The following is a 14,018-nucleotide window of genomic DNA, read 5'->3' on the forward strand; positions in this document are numbered from 1 at the left end:
TTACTGTGGAAACTGAGTCACAGGGAGGCTCAGTGTCCACTGCCTAACATCCAGCAATATAAGGTGGTTTTAAAGTTCTTGAACAGATGGTAAGACCCGAGTTTTGTGGTCTGAATTTTGACTTGATATTGGGTTTCTGTGGTTGGTGGCCAGCACCACATTTGCAGAGCTGAATGTGCACTGCATAGATGATATAGAAGTTGGCTGGCTGTGCAGAAGACATGCCAAGCTCATCATGAGCTTCATGCCTAGCTTCTCGATCCCTGATATCAAAGAAAAACAATAATCAAATGAAAGCTTCTTAAGTGGTTCAGGACATTTCCATCATGGAGAGGTTTCTTGTCTTTTAATTTGTTTCTCATTATGGGGCTGCATGTTTGTAACCTGTTAATAGAATCTTGTTATCTTTTAGTATTTGGGTTTTATTTGTACCAATCATTTGTACTGCTGACAGTCTAAAGAATAAAACAAAATGAAGCATCATGATTTTGTCCCCCCACCCATTTAACTTGAGAACTTGATTCAGTATCTAGTTCTAGCTGTGACAATTCAGCTATCCTTCTATCTAATAAAAGAGTAATATGCAAATTGACCATCACTCCAAGATACAAGATGGCCACCACAAGATGGCCAGCAAGGGAGGGCAGTTGGGGGGGGACCCAGGCCTGCAGGGGAGGGCTTTATGCAAATTGACCATCACTCCAAGATACAAGATGGCCACCACAAGATGGCCAGCAAGGGAGGGCAGTTGGGGGGGGACCCAGGCCTGCAGGGGAGGGCAGTTGGGGGGGGACCAGGCCTGCAGGGTAGGGCAGTTGTGGGCAATCAGGCAAGCAGGGAGGGCAGTTAGGGGTGACTGGGCCAGCAGCGGAGGGCAGTTGGGGGAGACCAGGTCAGCAGGGGAGGGCAGTTGGGGGGAAACCAGGCCTGCAAGTGGAGGCAGTTGCGGGGGCAGGGGGGGGACCCAGGCCTGCAGGGGAGGGCAGTTGAGGGGGGGCCAGGCCTGCAGGGGAGGGCAGTTAGGGGTGACCAGGCCAGAAGGGGAGGGCAGTTAGGGGTGACCAGGCCAGCTGGGGAGGGCAGTTGGGCGGAACCAGGCCTGCAAGGGAGGACAGTTAGGGGCAATCGGGCCATCCGGGGAGCAGTTAGGCATCAATCATGCTGGCAGGGGAGTGGTTAGGGGGTGATCAGGCTGGCAGGCAGAAGCGGTTAGGGGCAATCCAGCAGAGGCAGGCGAGTGGTTGGGAGCCAGCAGTCCTGGATTGTGAGAGGGATGTCCCAGATTGGAGAGGGTGCAGGCTGGGCTGAGGGACATACACACCCCCCCCCTCACCCCCGTGCACGAATTTCGTGCACTGGGCCTCTAGTCTATAATAATAAAAGTGTAATATGCTAATTAGACCAGACAGCTGAATGACCTTCCGGACGACCTTCCAAAGCTGGGGCTGCGAGGGCTGAGGCAAGCCGCCACGGCTGTGAGGGCCGATCCCCTTACATGAATTTTGTGCATCAGACCTCTAGTTAAAAATAATTTTTCCTTATGTTACACTCTCAGAGTTGATAATCCTCTTTTGTTTTGTGTCCGTTAATCATAAACATAAATGTTTAATTATATCTCAAAATTGAATTTTTCCAGAGAACCAATACTCGAGTGTTTGGAGTTCACCTAGTGTCCTTTTATTTCTCTTTCTTAAAAACAAAACAAAACACAACACACAATACATTTTCTTCACTTTTTATAAGAATTTAAAGTGATTGACCTAAAAGGTATGCTTCTCTTTAATACAGTGTTTCCCAACCCTTTTCCTTGGCACATAGAAAATGATAGTATTTGTGTGTCATAAAGAAATGATGCTGGAGGCCAGAGGTGCCTGCCCAGGGAAGCCAGTTAGGATTTGTGGCGATCCATTCCAGGGGTTATAATAATAGAGAATAGAGAAATGGGTGAGGGGGAAGGGATTGAGGATATATTTTGGAAGTAGGATTGGCAGAATTTGCAGATGGTTTGGCTATGGTGTGCAAGGAAAAGCTCAACTTCAAGGATAAGTCCTAAAGCTTTGGCTTTAGCAACTGGGTGAATGGTGGTACTGCTTACGAGTAAGATGGGGAAGTTTGAGAAGGCCATTAGAAAGTTTGGCCAGGGGTTGGGGGTGGGTCGCATAGGTAATCAAGGGTTTGTTTTGGGCCTCTGAGGTAACCAAGTAGAGGTGTCAAACAAGGAGGTGGAGGGGAGGTAAGGGGAGAAAGTAGGGCCAGAGATACTCATTAAAGGCATGGTGCTGGCAGAGATCGTGTAGCATGGGTGTGTAGAAGAGGGAAGGGCATCTGGACTGTACCCTCTCTTCCTCCAACACTTAGAACAGACTGAGCAAAGGAAATAAACTACTGGAGAATGAGGGAAAACAAGACATTGCCATATCATGGAAGCTAACAGAAAAAAAACAGGTGAAGTGATCAAATAAGATAAGGTTAGAGAAGGGACTGTAGATTTCAGCAATAAACAGGTCATAGCAGGTGTGGTCCTGAGTGGGTTTTGGGTAGAAGACTGGCTAGTGCCAGTTGAGGGGGAAATGTTAAGGGAGAAAGGAGAAACTAACTACTGACAACTCTCGGTAACTTTTGCTGTGAAGGATAGTGGCGATTAGGTTCATATCTGGAGGGACTCGGAGAACTAAGGGAGGAATTAGATGGGGAAAGTGATTAGGATGGGGAGCTGATTGAATGAGTGAAGTCCTGAGGAGGCATCAAGTGTATCAAGTGGAAGAATTGGCCTTTGCTAAGAGCAGGCTTGATTCATCCCTAGTAATGTCAAGGAAGACAAAGGAGTTAGTACGAGTGCAGGTGGGAGGTCTAATGTAGGCTTGTTCCTGCCGCGTTGCTTTTGTTTTCTTAATGTAGTTAAGGCCTGATTACCAGCTGAGAGTAGGCAATTTGAGAAAGTCTTTTTGACAGTGGAAAACGGAACATGCCAGATGAGTCTTGAAGGATCATCTGTGAGGGTTGCCTGTTTGAGATTTGCCATCAAGAATTTTAAATGAGATTAGTCTGTAGATGAAGTCAGATAGATGCTTGGGGTTTTTCCCCAGTGTGTTGCTGGTGTACAGCTCAGAATAGGTAGTTAATTGGGGTTAGCTGGGGTTCCTGCATTGATTACAGGAGTACTAGAAATATGATTTTGGATTGCAGCCAGAATTAAAATTAAAATATAATAGATGCTTGCTTTGGAATTGTTTTTTGTCAACTGAGAAAATTTTCAATATGTAGCTTTAAAAAATGTTTAAGTTTTAGATATAACAGTACAAATGTTTGACAATGAAAAAAGACATACTAATACATTCTTCTCCTTTATAGCAGTTTAATAGAACCTTTTTTTAAAATAATATATTTTTATTTATTTTTTACAGAGAGGAAGGGAGAGGGATAGAGTTAGAAACATCGATGAGAGAGAAACATCGATCAGCTGCCTCCTGCACACTCCCCAGTGGGGATGTGCCTGCAACCAAGGTACATGCCCCAGACCAGAATTGAACCTGGGACCCTGAGTCCACGGGCCGACGCTCTATCCACCGAGCCAAACCAGTCAGGGCTTAATAGAACCTTTTAAAAAACATTCAAGAATAGATTATTTTTGTGCACCTAAAGACTGAGAAGGAAGGACCCCCAAACCCAAAAGAAAAATGGGCAAAAGTCATGAAAGAGAAATGCAAATTAAATCCTTTTTTCCCCTGTTGAGATTAGCAAAAACCTTAACATTTGCTAATATGCTGTAGCATAAAGCTGTGGAAACACTCTCATTTATTGCTGGTTGGAGTGTTACATGATAAATCCCTAAGGAGGGCAATGCGATGAGATCAACCGAAAGTACTATTGTTTTGTCTTTTACCCAGTATTCCGATGAATTTTGTCGTACAGATACACCTGCGCTGCACACATACAGAAATAACCTATATCCTGGGCTGTTCACTGAATTTATAACAGCAAAAGCATGGAAACTACTCAAGTTTTCATGTTCAGGGGCTGGTTGATTAAACTACAGTATATGAACACAATGGAATACTATGCGATTATTAAAAGAGGAAAATTTCTATGTACTTACATGGAGAGATTTTCAGCATCCTACCAGGTATATAATAAAAGGCTAATATGCAAATCGACCAAACAGCGGAAAGACGGGTCACTATGACGCGCACTGACCACCAGGGGGCAGAGACTCAACGCAGAAGCTGCCCCCTGGTGGTCAGTGCGCTCCCACAGGGGGAGCGCCACTCAGCCAGAAGCCAGGCTCATGGCTGGTGAGTGCAGCAGTGGTGGCGGGAGCCTCTCCCACCTTCGTGGCAGCGCTAAGGATGTCCGACTGCCAGCTTTGGAGCAGGCCTAAGTCATCAGTCAGACATCCCCTGAGGGCTCCTGGACTGCAAGAGGGCGCAGGCCGAGCTGAGGGAACCCCCCTCTCCTCCTACCCCCCTACCCCGAGTGAACTAATTTCATGCACCGGGCCTCTAGTTTGCTTATAAATGAAAAGAGCAAAACTCAGAATAGCATAATCTTTTTTTTTCCTAAAAGGGGAGGAATGACATATACTTATATGTTTACTTTTGCATAAAGAAACACCAGAAGAATAAGCAAATTCATAAGTGATTACTTGTTGGAGGCCTGGGGGAAATGGTTGAAGAAGTGAAAGTTCTCAGTATATATCTTTTTAAATATATTTTTATTGATTTTAGAAAGGAAGGGAGAGAGAAAGAATGATGAGAGAGAATCATTGATCCACTGCCTCCTGCACACTGACACCCCCCAATTCCCACCCCTCCTCCCCCGCACTCCCCATGGAGCCCGCAATTTGGGCATGTGCCTTGACTGGAAATGGAGCCGTGACCTCCTGTTTCATAGGTTGATGCTCAACCACTGAGCAACACCAGCCAGGCTCAGTGTACATCTTTTTATGTCATTTTGATTTTGAACCATGTAAATGTATTAATCTACTTTATACAAAAAAGAGATGCTTTAAACTGTTTTAGAAATCATCACTATCTTCACCAATGTCATTGTTATAAATTGGTTAATAATGTTTGCTGATGCAGGCAGAAAGGTGAGACAAATATATTAGTGTGGTTTTGTAATTTAAACAAAACTTTATAATTGCTTTTCAAAGATTGACAATTATACTCGGTTTTTAACTGTTAAGAATGTGACATTTAATGAATTTAATGTTGCTACAAACCCTTTTTCTATTAATACACACTCCTGTTTTGTATTTTATTATAACCTTTTGTCTGGGAACATTTATGAACTTCAAATTACTTCTGAAAGCTAAATGGTTCATCTTGTTTCAGGTGGTAAATTTTGTTGGTTGAAATTTTTTAGAGAAATGTGGGAACATGGAATAGTTTTTCCATATCTTTTGCTATTTTAAAGTGGTATTTTGGATGAATGGGACATTGTTCTGAGGGGATGTAGCTTCACCTAAGATACTATGACATCAAATCCATTAAATGGTCTGTGTCCACGAGATCCGAGTACCTCGAGTCATCTTTGCTCCACTGTGCCAGTTCAACTCAGCATAGCTTTGTGCTTGTTTGTGGAATTCATTTCCCTGAGCTACAGTTTCCTCATTGATAAAATACAACGATAGTTTTGTGTTGTTTTTGTTTTTTTCCTATAAGGATGAGTCTAAAAAGCAAATGAGATGATCATATATTGTTAATGAATAGAATATAGACTAAGTTGGTTTTCTGGTTTCATCTCTTTTTGAGGACTTAGTATGTATTACTTGATAAATAAGTTCTTTCTCATATGATATTTTTCTCATATTTGAAGATTTCTTCATTTATCTTTTCTTAGATCTAGTGGAGAGCAGGGAAGTCCTTAGCCTTGCTTTATTCATGAACCTTGTTGATGTTGTCTGACAGACCTCACTGGTGAATTCATAGGAGAAGGTGGTACTCTTAACTCTGCAGATTAATAGGATTTTCTGCTACCACTACTTGAAGCAACATGATATAATAGAAAGAAGACGAGCTTTGTATTCACTTCCCTGTTTGTTTGTTTTTTACTTAAATTTCTCCAAGCCTTTGTTGATCTGTCAAGTGGGGCTAGAACCTAGGGTCCTCAAATGAAGTAAAGGTAGCACATAAGCTGATATCACAGTTTGTGGAAGTAGTTGCTCACAAAATGGTCATTTCTGGCATTGTCGTCAGTGAGTGATTTTTTTTTAACCTAGGATGTTTACTATCCTAGTATGTTATTGTCAGCCTACTAGTAAAATTTTGGCATACAAGCTTTTGCTTATCCTGCAGAAGAGATTACTGAAAAGGGGGGTGAGGAAGGAGTCGTGGTAGCCAGCAGCATTTCAGTACCGTTGTCTGGTGGACATTATGTGAACCCCACCAAGCCTCCAGGAAGCTGTCCCAAAGGAGCTTTTTTTAAGTTGAGTATTCTCAACCATGTTCAAATTAATGCCACAATTACGAGAATAGTGGCGGGGGGCGGGGGGGGGGGGAGCAGGAGGGGAGGGGAGTAACTACTAGATAACAGAAAATTTTCACTTGTAAGTAATCTTTAATCCACAGGATTTTTATAGCAGATGTTTGCATTTTTCCTACCCCACAGTACCCTGTGTACCTGCCATGCTGGATAAATAACAAGTTCTGATGAATTTGCACCCTGGTGCCATAGAAACAGTGGAAATCAAAGATTAAAATAGAGCTCACTAGTGACCAGGTTTCCTAGGCCAAATTGAAGCTTAGTGCTGAGGCAGTTATTCAGGTAATTCAGACACAGATGGGTTTTCTGAAAACGGAGCTGACATTTATTGAACACTTATTATGTGCTGAGCTATTTCGTGAACATTCTATGTGTTCTATTGACTAATCCTAAAAGCATCCCTGTGAACTACATGGGCTCTTATCCTGACTTTATAGGTAAGGCTGTTGAAACTTTAAAGATGAAATAACTTGTCCAGGGTTATTCAGTAAGTGACAGGAACAGTGCTGAAACCTTAACTTTGACAGTAGAGTTTTGCTTTCACCCTCTGGATAGTTTTACCAGCCATACCTTTGCCAGAGGTATTTGGCATATAACTTTTCCTCTTTGTTGGTAAAATCTTGACTAGTGGAATGAAATGAGATGCCACAAAAGTGTTTTCCTTCCTTTGCCTGATAAGGTGTGCTACACTTTTGGTCGGAATGGCAAAAGTAAAACATTTTAGGAAGACCAACGAGGCCAAAGACCAACCAGTCAACCAACCAACAAAAACCAGTGTAGCTTATGCTTCTGAAACCTTGAGCTGCAAATAAGGTCCAAATGGTATGAAACATTAAGTGTGGTGGAATTAGGAGACTTCCTGAACAGAGGTTGGGAATTTTATAGACTTCAGAATTCATTTTTTTTTTTTTTTTGCCGTTGAGTCTTTCCCACATGTATTTAATCTGTATAATAATATCCACTGTAGCTAGGGAGCACGATATGAACACCCTTCATAGGTACCAGACCTCATGTCCATCCAGCTTCTTAAATCCTGTCTGCAGAACGTTCCAAACCAAAAGAGAGAAGCTAAGTATACTCTGAAAACACTCCTTGTCCAAGAATGAAAAGCTACAGCTGTGTGGGTTTGTGGTGCTCTGACCTAGGTTGACCAGAGTGAGTATTTTCTCCTGTGGAGGACTTTTTAGATGTCTTGTAAGTATATTAAAGGAATTGTTCTATCTCTAATGTATATTAAAATGACTAAGGCTTCAAAAATATTAATTACTTTTGTTTACAAGGCAGAGATCTGAGAGTGACAATTTTAGTGCCACTGACTGTTATGCCCCATAGTCTAAGTCTCTGTAAAATCCTGTTTGTGAGACTCTATGTTTAATTTCAGGAATGTAGCTTTTGAGTAGAAAGAATATAAGTACACAACTTTAAAAAGGACGCAACAGTTCTGTTTGGTATTTCAATTGTATTAGTATCAACACTTCATTTCTCAGCGGTGACTAGAATTGGAGCAGCAGATACAGCAGATAATCCTGAAACTTCAATTTCGGTAAACTTGAAACTTCCCAGACTTTTATCATTCACTTTCTTGGTTTGGTTGTCAGTCAGGTTAGTGGCTAGCTGGAGGAGAAGGAATAGTAATGAGAAGCGAGGCAGTCCTGGGGCTGCGTAGTCTGGGGGGTCAATGGCATTGAAGTCTCAGGAAGGAGAGGTTACAGGCAACTTGGGAGATGTGCTTTTTGTCAGCCTCCTGTGCCATCTGTTTTCACTGAGGTAGCATAGCAAAAACCTCTTAGATTTATGTCATTAATGTACCGCAAATATTTTCCTTTAACAATCCAGTGATTTGTACTGGAGATTTGAAAGCTGCTAGGCAAATTGGTCACAGATTACTAAGTTAGTTGACAGGCTTGGCCATTCTGCTTACTTAGCTAGAATAGTAGGGATGCTTTGTAACCTTCCTGTTTAAAAAAAATAAAAAAGTGCATGTGTGCGTTTGGGGGTATCAGCCAGGAGAGGACTTGACTTTCTCTAGCTGTGTGACACCTACCAGGACCGAGAGCCACAGGACCACCCCTGCTCCCACTTCTCCTGAGGTATGGGTTCTCAGCAGGAGCAGTTTTGTCCCCGGGGGGTAGAAGTTGGAGATGGCCCAAATATCTTACTCCTTTTATGTATAAAGCTCAGTATATACACAGTACATAAGTAGATATACGTTGTATTTGTGGCGTTAAAATTCCATGGAGTGGTAATTAGGGAAAATGTCTAAAAAGGTAAGCTGGGTGGGAGAAATAATGAAAAATAATTGAAAAGCACTGCTGTTGCTCTAGCCCAGTGATTTCAACCTTTTTCATCTCATGGCACACATAAACTAATTAATAAAACTGCAGCACACCAAAAAATATATCTTTTGCCAATCTGACAAAAAAGTAGGTATAGTTTTGATTCATTCACATTGAACAGCTATTGTTATGTTGGCTATTGTCATTTTTTTGTTTGGCAATCTAAGGGAAAAGAGGTCAGTGCCCCTGACTAAATAGTCAGGTATTGCGTAATTTAACAATTTTTGTGGGGCACAGGCTGAAAATCACTGCTCTATCTAGATAAAGAATGGATGAGGGCATCCATATAACTTGAGTAGAGAGAGGGAACGAAATAGTTACATTAAAAGAACTAAGTTGGAGTAATTATCACCACGGTAAGGAATAACAAAGCTTGGGATCAGAAGGTGTTAGGCGGCCTCAGTGGGAATGGGGTGGCAGTGGATCTAAGCCCTCCCTAGTGAGTGGCTGGCTGTCTGGGTCTGTCTCTCAGGAAAATAATAAAGTTGGTAAACTCTGCCTTTGATCTCCTTAAAGCCTCCTGCTAATAAAAACTCCATTTAGCTAGCTGTTTAATGGAAAAGCTCGTTATGAGCCAGTTTTCACGAAGGTGAAAATGACTGGTGATAAATTAATGTGTTATTATTTCAGGGGCACTTGCATTTGAGCAGTGGGCCTCCTCAGTGTGAGAAAGTTGGAGAGGCTTGGGTACTCTGACAGGCCTGACCCCTGGTTCCCACAGGGGCCTGAAGGAATGACTGCACTGGGTCTCAGAAGCACATGCCCAGCAAGTATCACTTACAGCCATAGTAAAGAGTGCCTCACAAACGCATGCACAACTGATTTAAAAAGGTGTGCAGGGGCATATATAATGAATAAAATATAAACAAAAAGTATTACTGAATATATAATGCTTCATTATTATTACCTATTTTGTCAAACCACCCATGCTAAAAGCTGCTACCATATGAGAATCCTTTTTCTGAAAAGCCGGAGAACTATGGTGCTAGCTCTGTCAGAGGGTCACCAGACCTGAGGTGCAATGGGAATCCCCACATAGGCCACAGTCAGAGGGGGGCCTGCAGAGAGCTCCTTGAGAGTTTGGGAATTTGGGCGGAAATCTCGTGAGTAAAACATTTGCTACAGAACTGTATTTGCTTCAAAGTGATTGTCAGAAGCGGTTGAGAATGGTTCATTGGAACTTTAAATCCATAATTTCTAAACTCTTTGGTCTACTAGAGTGTCTTTAGAAATAGGATTGACACTAACATTTCCAAGTCTGTTGTTTCCTACCTGAGAATGAGCCTCTTACTCTAGCCTTTTCCATCCTGTGGTAGTGACTACTACTTCTGAGTTGTCCCATACAGTGCCTCTGATATTCCATGTCTTTGGGTGTCTAAAGAAATGCTTTTTAGATAATTGCTGTACATGTCCTTTTTAAAAAAACATATTTATTTGGGTAAGAACATGATGCTAAAGCCTTAAACAGTTTTTTCTTATAACGAAATAAATACATGAGCCCTGGTTGGTGTGGCTCAGTTGGTTGGGCGTCGTCCCATGCACCAAAGGTCACTGATTCGATTCCTGGTCAGGGAACATGCCTGGGTTGTGGGCTCAGTCTGCAGTAGGGGGCGTGCAGGAGGCAGCCAATCGTTTCTCTCTCCCTCCCTTTCTAAAATCAGTAAAAACATATTTTTAAAAAGAAATAATATATGCCCTCTATAATTTTCTTTGCCCTGCACAGATAGGCCAGAAATACATAGTATTTTAAGCCAGGTTACATTATAACAAATTCCATTATTAGCACAATTAAAATTAATTTAATTTTACTTTACTTTGTTTACAGAGGGAGTAAAAGCCACGTCAGAACTTAGTATTTCTTGTGAATCTCATGACTAGAGTGCAGTTTCTAAGACACAATTTGAGCCCTGGCTGGGTGGCTTAGTTGATTGAAGCATCATCCCATATACCGAAAAGGTTGCAGGTCAATCCCGGTCAGGGACCGTACCTAGGTTTTGGGTCCTATCCCTGTCGCATATAGGAGGCAACTGATGGATGTTTTTCTCTCAAAACAACAACAAAAACCATCATGATTTGATCTTGGGTTGCCATAGGAAATTGAAAAGGCCTTTGACTATATTCCATTTGAATCCAGGTTTTATGTTGAGAGATTTATTTAAGCTTTTGTATGTTTTTCATTATTATTGCTAACTTATAAAGGTTTCTTTAAAAAGTAGCTTCAATATTTAAAGCACATAATTGGATGAATTTTGACATGTATATGTATGTATACAGCTATGAAACCATCCCCACAATCAGGATGGTGAACCTTCCCCTCACTCCCAAAGTTTCCTTTGCCCCCGTGTAACCCCTCCTTGCCCACCCTGTGCCCCTTACAGGTAACCACTGGTCTGCTGGTTTGCTTTCTGTCACTATAGATTAGTTTGCCTTTTTTTTTTTTAGAATTTTATATAAATAGAACCATACTGTCTTTATTGTCTGGCAATATTGACATATATCCTTTTAGTTCCAGTTCGGACATCATACGAGATATTCTCGAAGAGGAGGAAGCCTGGGAAGCATCACATAAGTGAGTTCTCGTAATTATTAAGTGTCCATTTTGACCTGAGAAATTGTAATTCTGTACAGTTGATTTTCAAACAAAAGAATGTTTGTGCTCTCTGGTTTAAGAAAGTAATAATTCATACACCTCCAGGTAAAGATTTCTAGTTTATTGTTTCTATATATTTCTGCTTATAAATGGAATCCCAGTGTAATAACTCTGAATATTTGTCAGGAGTTGTTTTTCTAAAGACAAATTGTTCCAATAGGTGATTATAGTTTGGCCTTAAGCACTGGCTCGAGTCTTTAGAAATTTCTAATCCTTTTCTGGATGTTCCTAGCCATAAGATGTGTTTAGTGTAGAATAAATGCACTTTTCCTTTTCCTATACCACTTATGAATCAGTCTGGGAAATGAGACTTTGGGGTGGGGGTGGGGGACTATTCCAGTTCCCACTGGTAGGTAAGCAGGAAAGGAACAGTGCCAAAAAATAATACATTTTCATTAATCTCCACCTACAGGAGTGACCTGTAGTACAGCAGGGAAAATATACGATAATTTCATGATCACATACCTCCCATAGGCCGTTAGAATTGCCTAGCAGCAGTTCTGCTGGGCCTGCGATCACTTCTTTGTCCTGTTCTTCACAAGGATTATTTGAAAACTCAGCTTTTTTCAGTGGCTCCACACCTCCCCCCGCCCCGCCCCCAGCTGAAGACCTGGTTCTTTATAGAGAAAACCGAAGCCATTATAGTGGGATCTTCATCTTTCCAAACATATAAATCTGCCTGCATTTGTACAGATTTAATCCTCATTTCCTCTTCTTATAATAAAGGGATGTCCTAACACCTATTGGAGGCTAATTCCTTCTCCTTCATCCTACTCTCTTGTCAGGAACTTTGCTGTGTCCCTTCACTCAAAGGCAACCTTTCCTTCTCAACTGTAATTTTTTGTTGGGTTTCCTGCATGCTCAAATCTTTCCCCTCCTAAGACCAGCCAACCACACAGCCAGCAGACAAAAACACCGTACTCAGCCTCTCATCTCACTCATTCTCATCCTCCAGCTGCTATTGTATCTCTCCTTCCTTTCCTAATAAATTATCTCTACTTGCAGTCTCCGTTTCCTTATTTCCCACTCACTTGCTCTTCAACATACTCAGCCAGTCCCATCATTCTGACATAGCTTTCACTCAGGCCATTGAAGACCACCATGTTGCTAAATCCAGAGCACATTTTTTAGACCTTATCTCTCTTGACTTCTTATCAGTGTTTGATACTATTGACTTCTTCACCTTTCTTTTTTTTTAAATATATTTTTATTGATTTCAGAGAGGAAGGGAGAGGGAGAGAGAGAGAGAAACATTAATGATGAGAGAGAATCATTGATCGGCTGCCTCCTGCACGTCCCCCACTGGGGATCGAGCCCATAACCCCGGGCATGTGCCCTTGACCGGAATCAAACCTGGGACCCTTCAGTCCGCAGGCCGATTCTCTATCCACAGAGCCAAACCAGCTAGGGCTTCTTCGCCTTTCTTAAAAGCCTCTCTTCTTTCGCTTATGAGACACAGTAAACTGTTTTCCTTTTGCTCAACCTAGATCATTAGTTGTTGATGTTAAGATTAAATTGATCTCCTAATAAACTTATCTCTCCTGCCAGTACCTCTCCTGAGCCCCAGATATAAATATCAACTACCTACTTGATGTCTCTTCTTAGATATTTTTAAGACTCTTTAAAATCAACATGTGCAAAGCTGAACACTTGACCTTATCTAATCTCCTACACCCCCCAAAATAGTTTTTAAAGCAAAATAAAAACATGATCCTCTTCTGGTGTTCCTTTTCAGCCAATTTCTTACGCCCTCCCCTCGCCCCAACAAAATCTGTCATTCTTGACATCTTGTTCTATGGTGCCTCTATGATCACTCTTATAGATTTTACTTCTTAAATATCTCTGGAATTCATTCATTTATTTCTACCCTTCTCATCACCCTAGTTCATGCTACCATTGTAGCTTGATTGGGCAATAAATTGTGTCTTAATTTGTCTATTCCTTATTTTCTGGCTTCTTTACAATCTAATCTCCATATTGCAGCTAGAGTGACCTTTGTAAAATGAAAATCTGATCACTGTTACTCATCTCTCTACTTTAAAAATAGCAGTAGCTTCTTATTCCTTTTAGGATTGAGAAGGGACTCTTTAATATGCCTGAAAGGTCCTGCATGATCTGGTCTTCTCCAGTCTTATGTGTTATCACACACCTGTGCTTTCTCTTTGCTCCTTTGATACAGGCGTCTTCATGTCACATGCCTGCTCACCCCAGGGCCTTTGAACACGCTTGTCTCTACCCAGAATGTTCTTCTCATCTTTCTTCTCGTTTACTCTTAACCCTTCAGGCCTAAACTCGAGACCTGCTTCTCATGGAAGTCTTCTCTGGCCTTACCTTCTGGATCATGTCCTTATGGCTATTTGTCCATTTCCCCTACCAGGTTCAACATTGTAACCCCAGTGTCAGCCCAGCTCCAACCCACAGTAAATACTTTGCTTGTTTGCTCTCATTGAAATAGCATAACAATACTATGATGTATGGTTATTCCTTTTTATAATGAGGTAACTGAAGCTGAAAGAGGCAAGTCTCCAGCCCAATGTCACTTAGCAGTA

The 14,018-nt window shown here is 41.7% G+C and overlaps 1 protein-coding gene across 2 annotated transcripts in view; it reads left to right on the forward strand.

The window, feature by feature from the left end:
• The window catches only part of RAD18 (RAD18 E3 ubiquitin protein ligase), an 81,523-nt gene that overhangs the window by 59,795 nt on the left and 7,710 nt on the right, over window positions 1-14,018 (forward strand). For both annotated transcript variants that reach the window (XM_079795551.1, XM_079795552.1), the window contains one exon: window positions 11,326-11,388. In XM_079795551.1, the coding sequence (XP_079651677.1) occupies window positions 11,326-11,388 (63 nt within the window). The remainder of the gene's footprint in view (window positions 1-11,325; window positions 11,389-14,018) is intronic.

Source organism: Cnephaeus nilssonii, assembly GCF_951640355.1.
Source record: "Cnephaeus nilssonii genome assembly, chromosome: 17".
NCBI lineage: Eukaryota > Metazoa > Chordata > Mammalia > Chiroptera > Vespertilionidae > Cnephaeus > Cnephaeus nilssonii.